This window comes from Rhopalosiphum padi, chromosome 4 (genome assembly GCF_020882245.1).
Source record: "Rhopalosiphum padi isolate XX-2018 chromosome 4, ASM2088224v1, whole genome shotgun sequence".
In the NCBI taxonomy this organism is placed as follows: Eukaryota; Metazoa; Arthropoda; class Insecta; order Hemiptera; family Aphididae; genus Rhopalosiphum; species Rhopalosiphum padi.
In genome coordinates, this window is record NC_083600.1 from 21,284,048 (window position 1) to 21,306,112 (window position 22,065).

General features: G+C 28.2%; 1 protein-coding gene and 1 long non-coding RNA gene across 2 annotated transcripts; one reads left to right on the forward strand and one right to left on the reverse strand.

The window, feature by feature from the left end:
* Positions 1-1,264: 1,264 nt before the first annotated feature.
* On the forward strand, positions 1,265-5,841 carry LOC132930783 (uncharacterized). The gene is made up of 4 exons (XR_009662278.1): positions 1,265-1,384; positions 1,873-2,016; positions 4,649-4,908; positions 4,998-5,841. It is a non-coding gene; the product is annotated as an uncharacterized LOC132930783 (long non-coding RNA).
* A 2,801-nt stretch (positions 5,842-8,642) lies between these two features.
* Positions 8,643-19,485, reverse strand: LOC132930586 (zinc finger protein GLI4-like). The gene is made up of 8 exons (XM_060996527.1): positions 18,764-19,485; positions 17,320-17,439; positions 16,717-16,783; positions 14,006-14,253; positions 11,386-11,547; positions 9,843-9,941; positions 9,616-9,697; positions 8,643-9,013 (listed from the first exon to the last, which is right to left on the reverse strand). Exons 1-8 carry the CDS (start codon positions 19,184-19,186, stop codon positions 8,961-8,963), a joined length of 1,254 nt encoding a protein of 417 aa, XP_060852510.1. The 5' UTR covers positions 19,187-19,485; the 3' UTR covers positions 8,643-8,960.
* Between the last annotated feature and the right edge of the window lie 2,580 nt (positions 19,486-22,065).

Sequence of the window (22,065 nt, forward strand, 5' to 3'; positions counted from 1 at the left end):
CGAATAATATTTCGAATAGATCTGTGGTTTTGCGTCCGCTGCGATTATTGCACGCCTTACCCACACTACGATATTACATACTATTTTATTTGGAATAATTGTATCGAATTGTATAATATAATGTGTTCGTTATACAATGATATAGGGTTAATGTATAATAATAATATTATGATAAACATAATACAGACGTGAAAAAAAAGAAATTAGTGTATATAATAGGTCAATTATATTTACGTCAATTTTTTTTTTTTTACGTTACCGTGTGGTGTGGTTTCTTATAATATTGTGACTTAAACACATTTATAACCATATTATAATATTATCTTAATTTATATGTAACCCTAGATTCTGACGGCCAGTACAACAATTATTATGGTACATCATTAGATAATGCTATTGTTATTATTATGCATTTTTTACTCTGACGTGTGTTCTGTCGATGCAGTCAATTATGTTTTCGACGTTTTCCCATCATATTCGTATCCCTATGGCGGTTTCGGGTATACCTACATTTTTACAATTATTATTGTCTGAATTGGACACATAATATTATGATCAATCAATATCAGACATGATTATTTATAGCATTTTTTTTTTTTTTTTATATAGCTTACAATTTATTTCAAAATGTTTTAATCTATCGCCGTGTACTTGTATTTATAGGTATATGCAATATAATATAGCATTCCGTCTTGGAGGTCGTTCAAAGATTTGTAAATTTTATAATCAGAACAAATCGTTAATCATTAATCTGTCCCGACTCCCGAAATATTTCTTAATAGTTTGTCTGGAAAGTATTTGGAGCGTAAACAACGTATATTTGTCAAATTTAACATTTCTTAAGAAGTCTAATACAGCAGTTGTAGCAGTATACATCAACATTTCTTACATTCACCTTTCGTGTTCATTAAAAGAAAAACTTTTAGCGTGGATTTGTTCTTATTAATAATTAAACCTATCATTTAACTATTTTAGTCTAATTAATTGTAAAATAAATATTTTAAAATGAAAATATCTTAATAAGATACTCTGTGTATAGCCAACATAAAACATCCGTTATATAAGATTATTCTATTGCACTAATTGAAAAAAAATGATAATTATAGTAAGTATTAAAAAACGAATAACGATAACGTCTTGCCTATAATGCTTCCTGCAGATTAATATATTTAATTTACGTGTCTACCATGTAGTGGGAATAGAACTAACAATTATTAATGTTTATTACCTATAATCATGTTCATATTAATATCGACACATCACTCAAACAGTAAATACCTACAAGATGTACGACGTGATAAATATTGTATATGAGAATACGGTGATGTATACGAAACAAAAGTGAAATTAATCACAACCATTTCGAAAACCATCACGACAAACGGTATGTGTGCTATATACATTATTATTTACATCGACTTAATATTTTTAAAATGTTTTATATAATTGTACTTTATTAAAATTTTGAAATATTCCGGTTTTTAAAAAAGTTAAACTGATTGTTTTTTATTTAAAATGTAAACAAAAATCAAAGCACAACATCACGACAATAGTATTAATTTATTCTGTGGTTTAACTTGGGCGTAATAGCGTTAAACATAAGATCTTTTTAATTTTCTTACTTTTGTTTTATTATTGACTTTCACATATTTTACTATTCATATTTCGAGTTGCATCATCTCAGTTAAATTAATAAGAGAACTTTTACTCATTTATTTCACTCTCCTGACTAATATTAAACACCGAAAACTGGGAAGTTAAACCAGTGTAGCCACTATAGACCACTGGTGAAAAAGCATATTATGATATTATGTAAAAAAAAAACTTAGGTCGACTGATCTAAAATTAATCGTTTTTACTCGTCCGACCTAGATTATTATGTCATACGTGTTCACTTTTAAACTTCGTTACGGATTCATATTAATATTGTGTGTCGTCATTGTATTCACGCGCACTATTCTGGATACAAAGGAAATGGATGAACGTACCTCACAAAGTACGACAACTCCCGCACAAGTAATTAAAATAATTATACTATATGGCCCGGTACAGGTATAGCATTTATATTGTCGACGCTTATTATTCCCAAATTATAGACATAATAACATTGTTTTAATATAACACAGTAACTCTGAGTAATTCTATGCTTTCTTCCTGTTCATCAATATTATATATATAGACATCATTCAGTAATATTATATTAGTATGTTGTTGTTATGACGTATATATTGTACAGCCAACGGTGGTCGGTCCAATGTGTAATTATATTGCCTAATAATCGTGTAATTCAAAGATTTAACTATTCTATACAAGTATACAACCATATCACGTGTATACTTAATATATACTTGCAGCGCGTGCGAAGTTCCTCTCACTTCTGGTCGGAAACGGACGCTACACTTATGCAATGTAAACTTTTTCGTTTAAACCCGGAACGAATGTTATTATAATTTACTTTTTAGTTTTTCGAATCCAGAATGAAATTGTATTTTCAAAAACTTTAACCAACATTATATACGTATAATATTACTTTGCCAATGTATAAGCTTATATTATATATATATATAGATACTTTAAAATTTATTTGGAAACGATTAAGTAAATAATTTAATATTATTTAAATACATATACTTATACCAAGATTTAAACGAAAAAATGTTCTGAGTAAGCGTTTCAATTTTATAACCTCATTATATGTTGAGTTCATAGGAACATTTTGAAAAAAAAATAATAATAAATAAATAAATATTCTTGGCCCGCATAAAATCGTTACTGAATCTTGTGAAATGAATAAATTATACATGTGCGCTGCTACTCTTGCAGCCGGTGACGGATTAATGTAATTCTTCATTTGTGTATAGATTCAGAACATGTACATATTTTATTATACATTATTTTGTTCACTTTTGATAATGCATAATATAGTGATCGATCAAAAATTTGGCCACATTACCCGCAATAAGTAATATATTAATATAATAAAATATGAAGTGATCAAATAGCTACTGGCTAGGTATAGATACTTGCTATAGAGATAGAAAGGAAGGATGTTCAACTACAGTCACTTATATAATATTTTAGGTACACAGATATAAACATATAAAATTGTCTTCAAACAATAATAATACGAATATGCAATGTTCTATGCTCGAAATATTTTAATTTATCATGTTCTTAGTGAAAGTAATTAAAATAAAACTTTGACGTATACGTATTAACATTAGAAGTTCTGGTTAAGGCAAAACATCACTATAGTGACAAGGCATACAATATATTTATTATATATTTCACCATCTGTAGAGTAATCGCTTGGTACATTTTCTATATACCTGTCAACTTTTTATGGCACAACACAATTTGCTTGAACAATATATTTTTGCGACGTATGTACCTGCACATTATTGTACAACATATAACTGATCAAAAATCAACAATTTCCGTTCTTGATTTTTCTTCTGCAAGTCTTTCGCCACATTGATGATGATACTATAAACTGCTATTATGTTCTTCCTAATTTATTATGCATCTTAAATAATAATATATTATCGTAGTTTCGTCTTCCGTGTAAACCGTGCCGCGATCTCGTAATCCACAAAAACTGATTAGTGGCAGTGCATTGTTCGATTTCATCACTGATCCCATATAATTCTTCGTCGAATCAATTTCCTTGCGATGTTGACGATAATAATAATACAATAATATACAGGAAACGTGTAAAGTTGGATGGTACAGTGGAGTTACGCCAGTTACGGTAGTTTTTGTTACGCAATATAATATAATTTTAGAAAAACGATGGATCGTAACACGATACGTATATTATACTATTACCCATTAACTAAACACGCACACAATAAACCATTATAGTATTATTTACATATTATATTGTATTCTCGGTCGGTTGACAAAACGGTCTCAGTGTAAATATTATTTCATTAAAATTACGTCCATTTTAGCTTATCACACATCAGTCACATCAGGTAGAAGTTTACAATCCAGATTATGGAACTGCCAAGGATGGCTAACGAGTAAATCATGGGCATCGAGTGCGTGTAAACAAATTTTGTATTATTGATTAATAATACACTAACTAAGTATGTGTGTAACAACAGGTCAATTCACTAAGCTAACAACACAACATTCGTTCTGCTGAATTAAATATGTTTTACGTTTGTAAGATGAAAACACACGCATCAGTAGCATCCTCTTAATAATGTGTTATTATATAATATTATGTTAACACTTAACAATTAATTGGTTACTAATACTTAATAGTATAGGCGAAGCGCGGCATTAAAACATATTATACTGTATAACTTGTTGAATTATAAATTGTCCGTTTAGCTGCCGTACAACAAACGTAGAACTTACGTTTGTACATGCTAACCAGCCGTCTAATAATATAATATAATAATGATTATTATTATAAAGCTATGTTATTACATTGGTCATCGTTGAAATAAATAGCTCGTAAATTAATTGATTTGTATCATCAATAAAATTAATCACATACACCGATTATCATACCGGCATCATATTATATTATAACCGTAATTTTATGTATCTAATTGGAATTTATCTTTACAATTGTTGTTGTATACATGATATTCATGTGTATATTACAAGCTATGAATTTTCTATATTGTTAAAGGTATATTCGCAACTTCACAAGCGGAGAACATATTTCAACCGTCGGCTAGTCTATTTTAGAAAAGTGCGGTCATCATATTAGTTATTTACACTTTTCATCTCTATCAAGGTATTGAATTCTCGATCAGAAAGTGTCTTCGTAGAAATCCGTTAATGTACATATACATTCATGTGCAGCCAAAGTATGGAATGGATGGAAGGAATGAAGGGTATGAACAATACAACGAAATTCCAACAAAACGGCTCTGGTTGTACCTGGTAGTACGTGATGTTTGTAACTTTGTAATAATGTTTAATATTTTGTTTTTAATATTATGTTTAATGTTTTTTTTTTTTTTCATAATGTTTAGTCCAAGGAGAAGTATTGCCGGTTTTTCAAGAAAAGTTAGGGCTATAATAAGGGTATAATAAGGGATTATATTGATAAATTCTATACAATTATTATCATAATAATATAATACGCCCAGGTATGTCATTATGAAAAAAATGACAGTTTTATCAAGGTATAAATGCTCCCAAGGCGTTTGCGCCTCATGGAAACCTTCTTCTAGAATAGTACCTACGTTTCACTTGTTGTAATATTGTCATATTGACATAGCGATGGATTACTGGCTGACTAATTTTATATTTTATTATGATATAATAACATTAATACAATGTACTTCCTTTTAGATTTTTAACTCAGACCGTAATATTTCATTATCGTCATCCGCATATTATTTCAATCGCGTTCCGATGACTGTCCATGCAGGCACATTGTGCGCCGCCCATCGAACCACATCGTCACGATCTCGCTGTTTGCGTTAATTAAATTATTATTATACATCTTCGTGTGTGTGTGTGTGTTAGTATACATATATACAAATCACGAAGTCCAATCCTCTCTCTCACACGTTTCTTCCATTATAATTATGTATATTCATAATATTATATGTATGCAATATTTATATATATGTACTAACATATTACAATCATATTTTTAAATCATAGGTATATTATAATGTATAGATACACATATTATTATATTTATCACCGGATTTTGAATAGATTTTTGATTGGACATGAACCAAAAACATTGCACCACGGCATGCAGAGTTATTGACAAGATTATTGTGTAATAAACTAATAATAACTAAATATAGATACACGACAGACTTTCGACACGATTAATTAAAAATTGAATAACGATATCGTTTGTTAGATATATTACCATCAAGTATGTATTTAAATAATTACAAGATAATTTCAAATTGTAATTAGTATACATTAACGGAAAAAATATCAATTTTGTGTTTGACTTCCTAAAAAAACGTGCACTGTTTAATTAGAGAAATCCCAAACCTCAAAATCGTTACATTTTTAAAAATCTATAACCAAATAACTAATTATACAAATAAATAATAAAATAATTACCTAACATATTATATAAATTCTGTCAAATAATATAATGTATAGTAAACTATAAATTTAAATGATCCACATTTGGAAGAACATATATAATTTTGATTAGGTTGTTAATTTTGTTGTTATACTTCAAAGAGAATAATAATATTATAATTGCTTCAGTTATGTTATAAGACATTGATAAGAGAGATTAAAAATGTGCGTTGCTTGAAACCTGCGAGTATAATAACTTATATTATATAATATTTATAAAATGTAGAAAACATAACTCTTAAATATATTTAAAAAAATAAAAGATACTCCAATCTCTCCCTCCAGATTCAAACACTTTAATAAGCTTTGTATACACATAACGGGCTATATATCATTGAGCCGATCTGGAAGCTCGTTTGTCACATAATCCCAATAATTGGCGGCTAATATTCTTTCTCTTCTTCCCGTCGTCGGTTTTCAATTCACGTTATTCCGGCGCCAATAACGGTCATTTCCCTGCCTCGTCCCAATTTTCCATGCGGGTCCATACGACGCATTGCTCGCCAACTATCGAGTTCAAGCGACTCCGCTAAATTTAATGCGTCTGGTGGAAACATTTATATAATACAGCACTTACTCTTGATTAATTGGTTATTTGTAAACACGTATCTGACATCAGTCAACTGTTTTTTTTTTTTTTTTAATGGTTAAAATAACAACATGCGACCATGATAATTATTTCAGGCATCGACTACGTGATTATAGCCGGCGATTACAATATTTACATTGCTCAACTGCTTTATTTCTTGCACTTTTATGCAATAAATATAGTCAACATATTTTCTAAGACCAAACGAAGAAAAAATATACTTCAACGTGAATACATTTTAAAGCAAAAAAGAAGAGAGTCAATTTTTAATTAATAAAATATATACTCATCGTAAATCATTCAAGAACACTGCCGGTTTTATTATTGTGTATGTATTATTCACATTCAGTATGTGTTTAGGAACATAGATTTCTAACCTTAAATTACAGGAGTCTTCACAGCCAGTGAGCATGCATTATCAATAAGTAATAGCATAATATTAAGCTTACCATTTTGGATCTAGATCAAAAACTAATTACAATTATTGAATAATTAAATTGTCTAACACCGTCTTTAATGAACTATAATATTATTGCAAATAATTACAATCGCTGATTAATTATAATATCTAGATAGCCCTGTTAACGATATATCGAGGTAATAGTAGCCCAAAAATAGTAGTCTGGGAGCCTGATTTTAGATAGCGCTTAAGTAATTTTCGATACTATTACAACCACGACGGTTACCACGATTGCTGTGTTGGTATTTATGGTTTACACATCAACAATTACGATAATCTATAACATTTAATTTAACTGACAACGTGATAATATCTACCTGCTTTACTGTCGATGCTTTAGACTGTACATCTGTTAATTTTAATGTGTATTTAATCGATGTTACTATCTATAATATAATTATTATTGAGTATGTTGAAGTTGGGCAATGGTCTTAAGATAAAATTAGTAAAATATAATTATGTAACTTTACACTATCAATTCGTTAAAATTGTCTTTATTAGGTATACAAATAAATAGCTACGATTAAATCTATTTTTATAATTTATATAATAAAGAGTGTATGAATAATATATTTTAAAAGTGTGCACTTAGTAACATTCTAAAAGTAACTGACACTAGAAAAATGTTATACCTAATAGCAACATTAAATATTATGTTATTTATTAGTACGATAAAAACACAATTTAAGGCGATTATGTCTTTATTCTAACATTATATAGATATTTTCTGCGAATAAACAATTTTGTTCGCAATCCTTTTTAGCTTATAATAAAAAAGGTTATTGATTTTTTTCTTGTTGATAAAGAAAAATGTATTATCTATAGATAAAAGTATACAAACATATTATAGTAATTTGATTTTTAAAGTCAATTTAATTTCTATAATAAAAGAAAAACGGTTTTGTACCCGTTTCTACCGAAGGTACACTATCTTTTCCTTTTCCAGAAATACGGTTGTAGTCACCAAATGAGATATTGACTGAGTCCATGTTTCCACCAAAACAATTTCTGAACTTTTAAGAGTTGTTACTCAGTAATCCTTTACTTATTCGTCTTTACCTTGTATACACCTGACATATCTGGGAAGCTGGGATTAACTCATTGCAATCAGGTTGCACAAATACTAAATAAAATTTTTCGGTTTATATAATATTTATGTATATAATAATAATATATATACAATGATTGCACCAATGGTTATCGAATTGAAACAAAAATACACTTTAAGAGTTATATTTTTCTTTTTTGGATACTTCTGTTTGTGATAAACTACACAATCTTCATAAATATTATGCGCCTTAAATTTTTTTGAATAAATTTGTTCTGTGTTAATTGTTAGTAATTAGTAAAAATACAATTATGAAAATACTTGATCATTTTTTTAATCAAAATAATAGTAACACGGTATATAAGCAAAATAATAATATATTTTATTTTAATTATTTTAATTTTCACAATATTCAACTTATTATTATTTTTCACGTATAAAATATTACTTTCTAAAACAAATTTAATATAATAAATAAAAAATAAAAAAAACGTACGTAAAATTTTAAGAAAACTGATCAAACAATATACTTATATACATATATTAATTAAACATAAAAAAAAATAATAATAAATGAGATTGATTATGATTATAATAATATGACAAGAGACATTAGAAATTTAAATACCTTTATGTCTAATCTTAATCTACTTAAGGCAATTTATTTAAACAATTTTTATTTACTATAATCACAACAAATTAATATAGATTCATGAGTTTTATTTTTAAAATCACAGACTTCATAAACCTAAAAAGTATATCGCTTTACAACATGCATTTTACCATTGAGTCTTTTCTAATTTGATTTTAAATTGTTTTTCGTCCGGATAACCTATAAAAAAAAAAATTGTTTTACTAATTTGCGACATCCATTTTAGGTTTGCACGCGGTCTTAAAAAATGAGGCCAGTACCCCTTTTTGTATAATGTGTCCACTTAACAATACGAAAACATTTCCAATCATGGCCATTTTATCCTGGAGCGCTAATGGTTAGTCGTTTTTGAAATGATTTGGTGATTAATATATTTTATATTATTTATTAGTAGGTATTTAATAGTAGTTTTTATTTAATAAAATATATTAAATACCAATAAATTTGCTAAAATAAATTAAATACCGATAAAATTATTATAAATTTAATCATAAATAAAATTATTATTATTTTAATTAATTCAGAAAGTAATATAGATTACGTTTATATTTTTTTTCAATTGTTTCTTACTATAGATAAATTATTTTATTCATAAATTTAAAATTATAATATTAATACACCAGAACCACAAAAAATACGTAATTAACAGCTATATATTTCATAAAAAGGGGTCTAAATTAGAATGTTTTTTCTTTTGTAAGTAGAACGTTAATAAAGTAAATTTGTCTGATTTTATCTGTAAAAACCGTGGTGTGTATTTAAACTTATTTTTTAATACTTACGTATAGTCTGAGTATTTGTGTTACTGGCCAATTCCGATTGAATATGAGGTTTAGGTAAAATATTGTTTTTAGACCAATGCTTCTATATAAAACAAAATTAAATAATGATTAGTATGTACTTATTTTTTAACAAAAACGATATTATAAACCGTAAATCCATTATAATTTCAACGAATAGTCACAATATTAATATGTGTTTCAGTCTTAACGTTTTAAAAGTAACTCACCGTAGATGGTTGTGGTGAATGGTTTTTAACGTGTTTTCTTAGTGAACTTGGATCAGTGTACCGTTTGTTACATCCACTTGCTGTACAGGCATATGGTTTCTGTAAATAATACAATTTTATTATAAATCTAATGTAAAATCTGGTCATTGAAAGAGCTTGATTCGATTTTTCATAAATTTAAACGTTTATTTAAATGTGTTCTTGAAAATTAAACTGTCTATTGAGTGGATTCTTTGTAAAGTCGTTTGAGAAAATTTGAATCATTATTAGGTATATTACTTTTATATTGATATTCTTAAATTACAATACCTAACATGTAAAATAAGGTTTATATTATGAAAATACTATTTAGAACTGTCTTATATAGTTATATGATTTTCAATTTATGAGTGTATATTCAAAAAAAACATATTTAATAATAAAATCAATTTTTTTTAATTAAAAAATAAATATTATTAACAATTATCGTGACTTATACTAGTTACGACTTAGACTAACGGCATATTTTTGATACTAAGTATTTGTATTTGATGACGGCATTCTATATATGCAATTTATTAGCATAAATGTATATAAAATAATAATAGGTATATTATTTATATTATACATTATTATATTTTTAATTTTATGTTTATATAGGAAGATAATAAATATTTCAATATTATCATTTTAATGTCTAATGATACGTACAATTTTGAATTAATACTATCTATGTGTTTATTTAATTTTTAATAATTTATATTATATGATGCATTTTAATATACCTAAATGTGATAAATGAGAATAATAATACATGACTAATATCGAACGTGATCAGATGATAACTGATAATATATTAGTGAAAGTTTAGACGATAAAAATAAAACAAAAAAAATTTTGATATTCATAGTTTTAAAATGTGCATTTGTTTTACACATTATTAATCAAATACAATTTTGTTTTCCGTAAAATAATATATTTTTGTTTTTACATCATAATATCTATAGTTACATTAAGTTTACATTTTGATGTGATGGTTATTATATTATTATACTGAATCATAAAAATGATGGTGAATTTTATCTCTACTAGACCGAATATAGTTTATAGTTACATAATAATTCGCCGTTGTTATACAATTATATTGCTCTTGATATAGAAAATGGTAATCGGAAAAAATCACGACCTCAAAATAATAAGCTATTCTTATTGTTCGTGACTTTCATTCGAGAAAGTTTTATAACTTCGATATAATTTATATTTTATACTTCTCTCGTATAACTGTTGATATAAGTTTTATTCGTTAACATAATGTGTTGCATTTGATGATGTTTTCTCTACATTCATAAGGTCCAAAATAATTTATACTACACAACTTATAATTTATTAAATTACAAATATTTATAAGATCCGTATAATATTATGTGTATATAAATATTTTGTAAATTTAAGTTAGATAGTAAAAATATAATATAATCGTGTTTTCAATTTTATGTCATTATTAATATTTTTTACTTGCGTATAAAGGTATTATCACAATTTAAATATAATAATAATAAATTACCTGTTCAAAATGAGTTCTTTGATGTTTTGCTCGATCCGAACTGTTACTAAACGCTTTTGAGCAACCCAAAAATTGACATGAATATGGTTTTTCACCGGTGTGTGACCTCTGATGTATTTTTAAATTCTCTAGTCTAGAGAATGCTTTTGGACAGCCAGCAAACTGTTGGTAAATACAAAAATATATCTAATTAGTTTCTCTAATCGAAATTCCTAGTAAATAATAAAATAATATTGTCAAAAAACAAGATACATAAATTGTATAAACAAGACCGAGCATAATCGATAACATTCCAGCAATTGAATGTATATATATATATATATATACATGCAGTTCTTGAATTTAAAGGTGGCACGAGGGGATGGAATTTAGCTTCTTTTTAAAAATAAATTGTGTGTACCCATTCTAATTATATCTTATAATCAATAAGACATTTAATACTACGTAAGCCTTAGGTACTCACATTTCTTTTAAACTTTATCATCACCTTTTTAATTTTTTTTTTCTAACTAACCAACATTTATTTATGATCATTATATTAAATGCGTATTTTAGTTATTTTGCTAAAATAAATCCACAAGTGTACAGAGATTATAAATTATAACATATGTACATACATTATTTTAAAACTTTATAATGTTGATACGGTAAAGAACCATACTTTGTAAATTATACGAATTATTCACAGGAATAATATTAATTACATTTTTTTATTTATTTATGTTTTGGGGACAATTTTTATTTGTTAACGTCATTTCAAATCGTTATGGATTGATTGATTTTTAAGACGTGTCGCGTTGAATGTATAAAAATATATAAGTCATGGGTGACATACCAACATATTTACAAATTGTGTAACCGGGTCGTGGATATCAGAAGATACGATGCATACAAATAATTGTACATCGTCACATCGAGTGTTGTTTATATAAAAAACGCTATATCGGATAATATTTTTATCTCGAGGAAATGACATCATAAAAAAACGCATTATTCCTTCATAAAATATATCTGTCGACTGTCACTGATCACGTCGATTGGACATAATATTATAAACATATTTTAATCTACGTTTGTGTACACGGTATACATTGTTATATCGTACATACAAAGTATCGGTCTGTGCGCGTGTGCACTCGATATTAGTCCTCTTTGGCGGCGGTGGATGCTGCGTACTATGTAACATTATACGTCATACTGCGCGGAATGCAGCGGTACATAGATATTATTATTTATAAAAATATCACTATCAGCCGTAATATTAAATACGCGTCTTGATACGATATAAACGGTGGGTAGAACTATTATTATAGCGTACAGTTGGTCGCGTTACATGCCCGTGACGTACAGCACAATTTATTATGATGTATTATATAATTTGGCGCGTTGAAATTTCAGTGTACATGTATTATAGACTCTATACAGAAAATAATAGTATAACAACATCAGAATTGTTGTTAACATATCTAGTGACGGCGGCAGCGGAAAAATCGATATCATACACCACGACGGGTATGGTGGGAATTTTAAATCAACTGTTCTCAGATTTCTTTACAACTCAAAATAAAATGTTCTTGTTTCATACAAGTTATAAGAATTATTAGTTTTTCGATGTCAATACAATAATACATAGATATAAAATGTATCGTATTATTACACGATAATAACATTTTCAAGCACATTTCTAGTAAAATTATTAATTCACTACCAGGCACTGATACATATTATTCTTGCCGTTACCGTCTTTATATTTTATTGTCTATCGGCCTATTGATAATAAGTGTTTTCCTCTATTATCAAAAGTTTAGTTGTTTAATATCGACAAATATTTACTTTATAGTTTATTTTATATTAAATTATTTTGTATACATACTACACAATATGTTGAAATTATAGGAATAATAAGAGAACGTTAACATTTAAAAAATTATAAATTATACCTAATTGTATTCTAAATTCCCATAATATTCGGTATGCAATTGCATTTTTAGTGTTTCCTACTACCCTTTAATTTCCGGATTTTTTCGTTCGTTGAAAATTTGAAATAACACCTACATTTATAAATTAATTTATCTGGCAATATCATTATAGTTTAAACACTTTAAACTAATATTGATCATTCTACAGTTCCAATAATTTGGGAGAAATCTCGCATATATTTATATAAATAAAGAGTCAAGTTTTCGGTTTATTTTAATGTGGAAAAATTGTTCTTTGATCTCAACGTTGGGTACTGAAATATTATTATCGTAATATTGGTATTACATATTCTATATAATGCGTATATACTTCTATCATACGAAATCGTGTATAATGCCAATGATTAGCGTCCATTTTAATGACCGATGATACGATACTACTATATTACGCCGACCGTATTATAAAAACGGGCTCGTAAATATTATGTAATGCGTCGTTTTAACGTCACGACGACGAAAATGCATTCGGACCGCGCAATAATATTATATTATATAAATATATTAATATATATATATATATAATAGTATAGATATATTACATTTTTAAATGCCGTGATATTGGTCAATTTGACAATTTATATACTCGTGTATATTTTATTATATTACTATTTGTATTATTATGTATTGTAGGAGGCGTTTACCGTGCATTTGTTGGGCTTGTCACCCGAATGCACTCGCATGTGTATGAGCAGCTTGTACCGGGCGTTGAACGGACGCACGCGCCTGGGGCAGCCCCGCCACTGGCACGTGTACTGCGCGCAGGCGCCCCGGGGAGCGGTGTCCACGTGCAGTTTCTCGATGTGCCGTACCAGCGGTTCTTGACCTGGCCCATCGACTTTTACCGTGCACCCTTCCCATTCGCACGCCAATACTCCGTCGCAGGGATTGCCTGCAAAAACGACAGCGAAACGATATTATGAACCGGCTGTATAATATTACGAGTATATTATGCAGTGGCATGATTGGATACAAAACTGTGGAGGGGGAGGGGGGTAAAAATAATTTATTTACAAAAATCAATAACTTAACTTAAAATAATTGTTTGTTTTCACACAAGTCTTAAGAAGTGGCTTAGAAACATATCATAGGTACCCATATCGTTTATCATGTGCGTAAATTATAGTTATTTAAAAAAAAAACAGGGTACTATAACTTGTTTAAAAAAAATAATGTTACGATAATCCCGTATCTCAGGATAGGTATATTGTTAGTACAACATGTTTAAAAAATATGTATTTATTTATTTATTTTGTTGTAGAATAATGAAATCGACTAATAAAATGTTTTTGAGGAAAAATTTACTTTTTACTTTTTACAAAAGACGACCAAGGTCAAAATAGTATGTGGTAGTATATGCGCAAAGATAGAACAACTTGTATACTATTAAACTGAATTTATAGGGATAGTTGTTGGCAAGCGACCGATTTTAAAAGGGGGAGATGTTGTGCACATAAAGGGCAACTTTTAAAAAGGCTTCGAACCGAGGTTACTATGGGTGAGTATAATGTCAGTATGCTTATATATATATATATATATATGGTAGGTTACGGATGCGGGATGAAAAATTATAGTCACGGGGTTGGTTTATATACATATATACGTTGTTGTATTATACTCGGCATGTATAGATAGCGTATAATATCGAAGTGGAGCGAACGCGCGATGCGACATTGCGACGACAGCGAATCGCGTGCGCCGACCGACGATAGAAAAAAAATAACAATCGTTACCGCAGAAAAGCACTCTAGAGGTCGAAGACCCCAAGCATGGCTGTCGCGCCCACCCCTCGTGTAATTGGCCCGGGTTTTCTAGGGTATACGCGCATATAAATATGTAAACCTATAGAGCTTTTATCCCCCCCTCGTTGCCGACCAACAGCACCATCCCTAAAACTCCGCTACCTCACAACCTACCACCCCTCGAGGCCACCGGGACCATCCTATCTATAACACCGACTACCCCGTTACTGTCGACCGCATAACACTATTTAGGTTACGAGTCCCACGTCTAGGTTTTCATATTCCCAGTTGTGCGTACGTGCAACGTTGAACATGTACGGTGTACACTGCACACAGGGTTCGCGCATAAATAAGTAATATAATAGAGTACCGCACGCTCGTACGTGCGTTCCCAGAAAGGAAATCGATAGTTCGTTTTCAACTACTAACGAAAATCTAACGTAATTTTTTCGGTAGTATAATCGTTCCTATTTCTATTGACATGCAACGTATTTTAAACTACTGACTTTATTGTACAGTTTAAACTTTTTCATATTAATTTAAAAGTGCACTGAGTGGTTTGTAGGTGCGTGGGAGACTCCGTTCTAGGTATCAAAATTAGGAGAGCCACTATTTTTCATAAATTAACTAAATAATTTCATACTATTATATAATAGATGTTTTTTTTTTATCGTATATTATTATTTAATACAAAATTATTCGTAAATTGCATTATATGCTGTATAAATTCTGAAGAGAATAAATTGCAAAATTGTTATAGGTACCTAAATCATAGGTTTATATGGATATCCGGTTCAATTAGATCACAATGAACATTTTTTAAAAAGAATATAGCAAATTGACCTTTAAAATACTAAATTTATGAAACGCAAACTTTGTAATCGTAAAAACTCATACAAAATGCGTTCTAAATTATGGTATTGTAAAGATATAGAATATAATATATTATTGCATTTTCAAGTTATTTAAGATTATTGTATATAGCAATATTTTGATAATAAAAAATATGATTTAGTATACATAATAATACATAGTAACTATCGTAATTAATATTCGATGTAAAAATGTCAATGTAATATATTTTTAGGAATTGAATAGTTTATTTTTATGATACCAGTAAAACAAAAATAAAGTCAAGTATATGGAGTATTTAACAATATATTTGGGGGGCAACAATCAACAGATACTATGCAAATAACTGATTACTATTGATAAATTATAGATATTAATAATTATAATATAGGCGATGTTAAATATGTATATTAAATTATCAAAGTAATGACAACGACATACCTATTTTTAGTTCAAATTCCAATATTTAATTTGTTTTTTAATGACATGTATTCAGTTAAAATAAATATAGGATCTAGGTATACTTTATTAATATTATGGTAACATTGAATGTAATAAAAACGTTGCAATAATTATTTTTCTCAACAAAAATACTAAACGGTGACACCTATTAAAAAAAAAAGTTTAATGAAAAGTATAAAATATTTTTTGGTACCTATATAAATTTTAGAATTTAAGAATACAATTAATTTGTTATTTATATATTATATTATATTATTATAAGCAAATTTAATAGTCGAATAAAATCTATATAGTTTTACCTTGGTACAGTGGCTCCAAGAATGTGTCAAACATCATAGCATCACAATCGTCTTTGGCCATTACCACCTTAAAGAACAAAATTATAATATATAATAACAACTAATAAGAACACAATACAATGTCATCATATTAATACACTATCGCCTGATACAATATAAACTATCTACAACATAAATCAATAAATCATGTATATGATGTAATTGAAACACACACGTATCTTCGTAATTCGTGCATCGATATCCAGATCAGTATCAGTACCTAGTACGATACTTGAACACTTCCATAAGGCTCTTACTCCCTTCAATAATTCCTTAATACGTAACAGCTTTTTTTTTATGCAATTTTATATTCTATCTATCCATTTCTTTTTCGGTCTTCCTATTCATCTCTTTCCTGGCTCTCCTTTTACATATTTTATTTAAACAGTCGGCCCTCTCACTGCCTTCGAGTTACCTATCCTCATAACATGACCAAACTTATTATCCCTCATTTACAAATGATTTGTAAAATGTATGTTCTCATTACTGAGATATAAAATGTTATAAATTTGAACATTTATGTTATATGAGTATTATGTACTTATGATTTATTTCTATACGAACCTGATTTTCTGAAGCTAGAAACGATTTATCAACCTGGTCGTTCGTTAAAAATGGCATTTCAAAACAAACTTCTTCATTGGCGATAATTGTGTGTCCAAATGAATCAAAGTCTTGGACTTCCTGAAATATATTATCTACATTATATTACCTACGAAATATTTCGTTTTATATACAGTCTACGTTTTTAATAGATACATTTTCATTATTTAATAATCAGTATGGCGCAATGGTAAACAAATGTATAGATTTAATACATTTTATTTAGTATAATATACCAATTTCAAACAAAATACAATTACTCATTGTTACGGTGAATTATATATTTTTAAACTATATCGATTAGGCTAACGCCAACGCGGATATAGAAATTATTACAAGTTTCACGTAACGGTACTAATTTTTTCGAATATTTTTGCATAAATAAATCCAATTATAACAAAAAAAATAAACTCCCAATAGCTCGTTAGTGGAGAAGTGAGTTATTTATAAATGTAAATCTTAAATAACCAGAAATTCTTTTACAAGTAGATTTTTCATTTATTTTTTTCACCCCTCTCAGTTCCAAACACAACATATTATTTTCTAGATGCACCACTGTAGATAAATATTTGCTGAATGATAATTAAACCTATGACGTTTCATTTGTGTAAGACTCTTAAAACGTACTTAAGTGCACTTAGTTTTTTTGTATATTTTACAAGAAAAGACAGAACTATCAAGAATAAAAACAAGTGTTTGATATTATTATGTATACATTATTACATGTCATGTTAAGTGATAAAAAAATACTTTATTTATTATTATTTTTTTGTGTATTGCATTGTTTTTGTATTACTACTTGTGCAGAATAAAAGTATGAATATAACATGGAATATAATATGACGTGTACATTGTACACATAACACAAAAACATACACAATTATTTTAACAATACGAAAAATGTTATCTTACTATTATTTGGAAAAATATAATTTATTTTGTAATTTACAGGCAATATAAATGTCTCAATCATTACATTTTAATTATTTTTTTTAAATATCTTCACATGAAGTTAGACTAGACTGATACTTCTACTAGCCTAAATTAATTTACTAACATGTTATTTTTGTTGAATTTTAATCATTTTTATTTTATCCCTTGATATTAAAATAAATGAACAATTGACTTTCAATATTTAAGTACAGTTAAATGATTGATTTAAAAATTAAATTTTGCCCATAGAAATTTTATTTATTAATCGAAATGTGTATGTCTCGTATAAAACTACTCGACTACTTAAAAATCGATAGGCATTCAACACGAATCGATTACATAAAAATATGTTTTAAATTCTAACAGAATTAAATGAAAACCGTATTTCTATGAAAGAGTTGTTATGATAACGATCGTGTTTTGGATATACAGACAAAATCAATAGGTTTATTCGATATTGAAAACATCTCACCAATAATCCAGACGATGTTGAGGTAGATGGTGGTGATCCTAAGGCGTATGGTTTCCGGATCCTGTGTAGTTGGTCGGAGAAACTCCTAGTGCCGGGTATCATGGGTGGTAAAACGGGCGGTGGTAACGAGTCATCTTCATCATTGTCGTCTCCGGAATCGGCTGACTGTTGGTGTTGTTGGATGAGCCATGCGGACGACTCGATGGTATATGACGGGTATCCACCACGGTATCTCCGTTGGTCACCGTTGTTTTCCGTAGTCATGGATCGTGATACCGGTACCGACGGTGTAGGTGATTCGGGTCGGCCTAACAGTTCCTCGTCAAACCAATCTAGCCCCACGTCCTTCATCCAATCCTGCGGCTCAGGTCCCAGACAGTCGGCAAACCACATATAAGGATCCGTATCGTTTTCGATCTTCATCGTGAATCGTCTGGTGGTCTTTTCAATATTTACGCGACGAACCAATGAAAGTGTATTTAAAAGCTTTGCAAAGAAGCAGCAGTATAGTTTCGACTAACTGAGTATTTATTTTTAATTGTCACGAAACACTGACTTAAATAGTTTTGACGTCGATCGACTACTGCTACGATATACTAAAATTATAACAAAATAATAACAGAGTGTAGGTATCGCGTATTATATGACGTTGGTCTTGGATGTATATGATTACATGCGTACGCGTTCGTCCTCGTGTCCTGTGCAAGACTGGCTCCTCATCACCTCGGAGAGCACATCATAGGTTCGAAGGGACATTTCTTTTTTTATTCCTCTGGTATATTAATCACCGAGTCGGCACACGTGATTTTCACCTCCCCCGCCTCCCCATGTCCTCCGTCTTTGTGTACAACGCCTCGATCCCTGTCGCCATTACCGAGTGTTTAGCTCGCGTTTTAGACGTCATGTTTGTTTTTTTTTACATTTTATTTTTTATTTTTTTTTCGTTGTCATCTTTCAATCGGATAATAATAGTTGATGAATATTATTGTGTTATTAATTATTATTATTATTATTATATATACACATGCGTGCGCGTATGCGTGTATGTGTGTGTGTGCGTGTGTGTATGTGTGTTTACGGCGAATAACCATCATAAGATGACGACAATAACTGTAGAAAAAAAGTTTTAATATTGTGTTTAAAAAAAAGCCAAGTGCTACCATACCGTATGTATACAAACATGTGTACGCCATCGATGGTCGTCCCCCTTTTGTTTTTTACTACTATGCAACTATATTATATTATATACTGTATATAATAATTAATAATAATACCTCCTCAACCGCGCAACATGTCAATTAAACGGGACGGAGTACATTTGGTGACCACAAATGAATATAATAATATTATATTATATACGAGCACGTAACTTTTTTTCTTTCTACTTTTTTTTTTTTTGGTCTTACAGACTTTTTCATCTCGTATTTCGATATCTCCGTGGACTGAGCATACACCGTTTTGTAATGAGGCGGCAAAATAATGTTGCAAGGAAAACGCGAAGGGACGCGTATATTACACAGTAATATATATATATATATACACACATATATTATCGATATTAATATTGTGTGCTGTTTATATTTTCTTAATCGAAGAAAACATCATTTGATTGATTGCAGAATTTCAACAACTCTACTTGGTCGTATATTAAACACAATTAATAAAATAAAATTTTTAATATGAAAATCTTTATCACATTGATTGTTTGTATTCCCCTCTCGTCTTTCGCGGTATTGCAGGATTCGAGCTTGGTTTATTCAGAAAATTCGAATTCAAATTTAGATTTAATTATTAATTTTATTTCAATATTAAACGTTAATATTTATTATTTTTTTTTTTTTAATTTATAAACCTAAGTAAATAGTTTACAGAACAATTATTAAATATTAGCATACGATAGGTACAATATGATTTTTAAAAATAACAATAAATTAAAATATATATTATTAATAATTAAGTAAACATAAGTATATAATGTATTATTGCATTGCAATTTAAAAAAAGAGAACATTATATTAAAACTTAGTTATATGCCATAAAAATATGTAATATACTATAGATACCATATTTGTTTTATGTATAATACATAAACAGTTTTGTTACAGATATAATAGAATGATTTTAAATTATGAATAAAAACTATTTGACATTTGAATTTTTACAAGACTCAGAAATATGTATTGTATCTTATTTAATTTAATTTTCAATGTACCTAATAATAAGTTTATAATTTTTTTGTGCAAATTTAAATATTTATCAAAGAATCAATTTTCTACAAATGCCATTATTTGAGTAAACATATTGCAAACGACATCGCTCGATGAATGTGATATAGTTATATTATATTGTGTCCAAACACATATAATAATATTATTTAGTATTTAGTATTTGTTGAAAAGTAAAAAAGTATATTTTTCAAAAATGAATCACCTATATCGGGCTATATATTATGAATTAAGTATGACGACAATTCATACAAAAATGAATAAATATTTTATAAAAGTATATAATTTATCACCAAATAATAAATAAATCAACAAATTTATATTGAATATGAAAAAAAAAATAACGAAAGTTCTTTGCTATTATATATTTGTAAAGTCTATATAATTTTAACTACTATTTCGTACTTATAATATGTAAAAAATATATTTATTTAAATACTATATTGTTTTGTATAGAATTTAAAAATTTATTTATTAGAATTCATAACAATAATTATACTATTGAATTATTCCATTTAATGATATTACATTAATTTCTAATGGTTTTACAATATCCAATTATGTCCTTATTAAAAACTTTTTAGTTCCACTTAAACGGAAACAACAGAATTGTTAGTAATGTATTATACAAATAAAAAAACAAAGAACTAACAAAAAAATAGATATAGATATAAATTATTATTTGATTTTATGAAATTATATAGTAGGTAGTATTTGACAACTAAAAGTCATCAAATACTACTATATAGTAGTTTAAAATTACTAAGTATACTTAAAAATTTGAACGTAAAAAGTCAAAACCATAAGTGAAAGTCAAAGTTACTTAACTTTAATTATTGACTATGAATTGAACTAAATATTTTTTTATACGTTTTAGATATTATGGTAGTTATTATAGAATGAAAATCGATACCGTGCTAATTCATATAAGTAACAATTTTCTCATTATATATATTACCAGACTAGCAAATCGATTATTAAGATCAAACGGATGGCCAAGCAACTGATCGTATTAGCGGTACATTAATATCGTTCAATTAAGTAGTTATTTAAACTCCAGCCCACCTAAAATAATTT

What these genes read in the sequence shown, in the direction of transcription:
- LOC132930586 (XM_060996527.1), bottom strand. Translation starts at nt 19,186, where the DNA reads ATGAAGATCGAAAACGATACGGATCCTTATATGTGGTTTGCCGACTGT. An exon ending in TTCTAGCTTCAGAAAATCAG is followed by an intron (nt 16,784 to 17,319) that starts GTTCGTATAGAA and finishes TTGTTCTTTAAG; the next exon opens with GTGGTAATGGCCAAAGACGA. An exon ending in AAAGAACTCATTTTGAACAG is followed by an intron (nt 9,942 to 11,385) that starts GTAATTTATTAT and finishes TATTATTTACAG; the next exon opens with AAACCATATGCCTGTACAGC.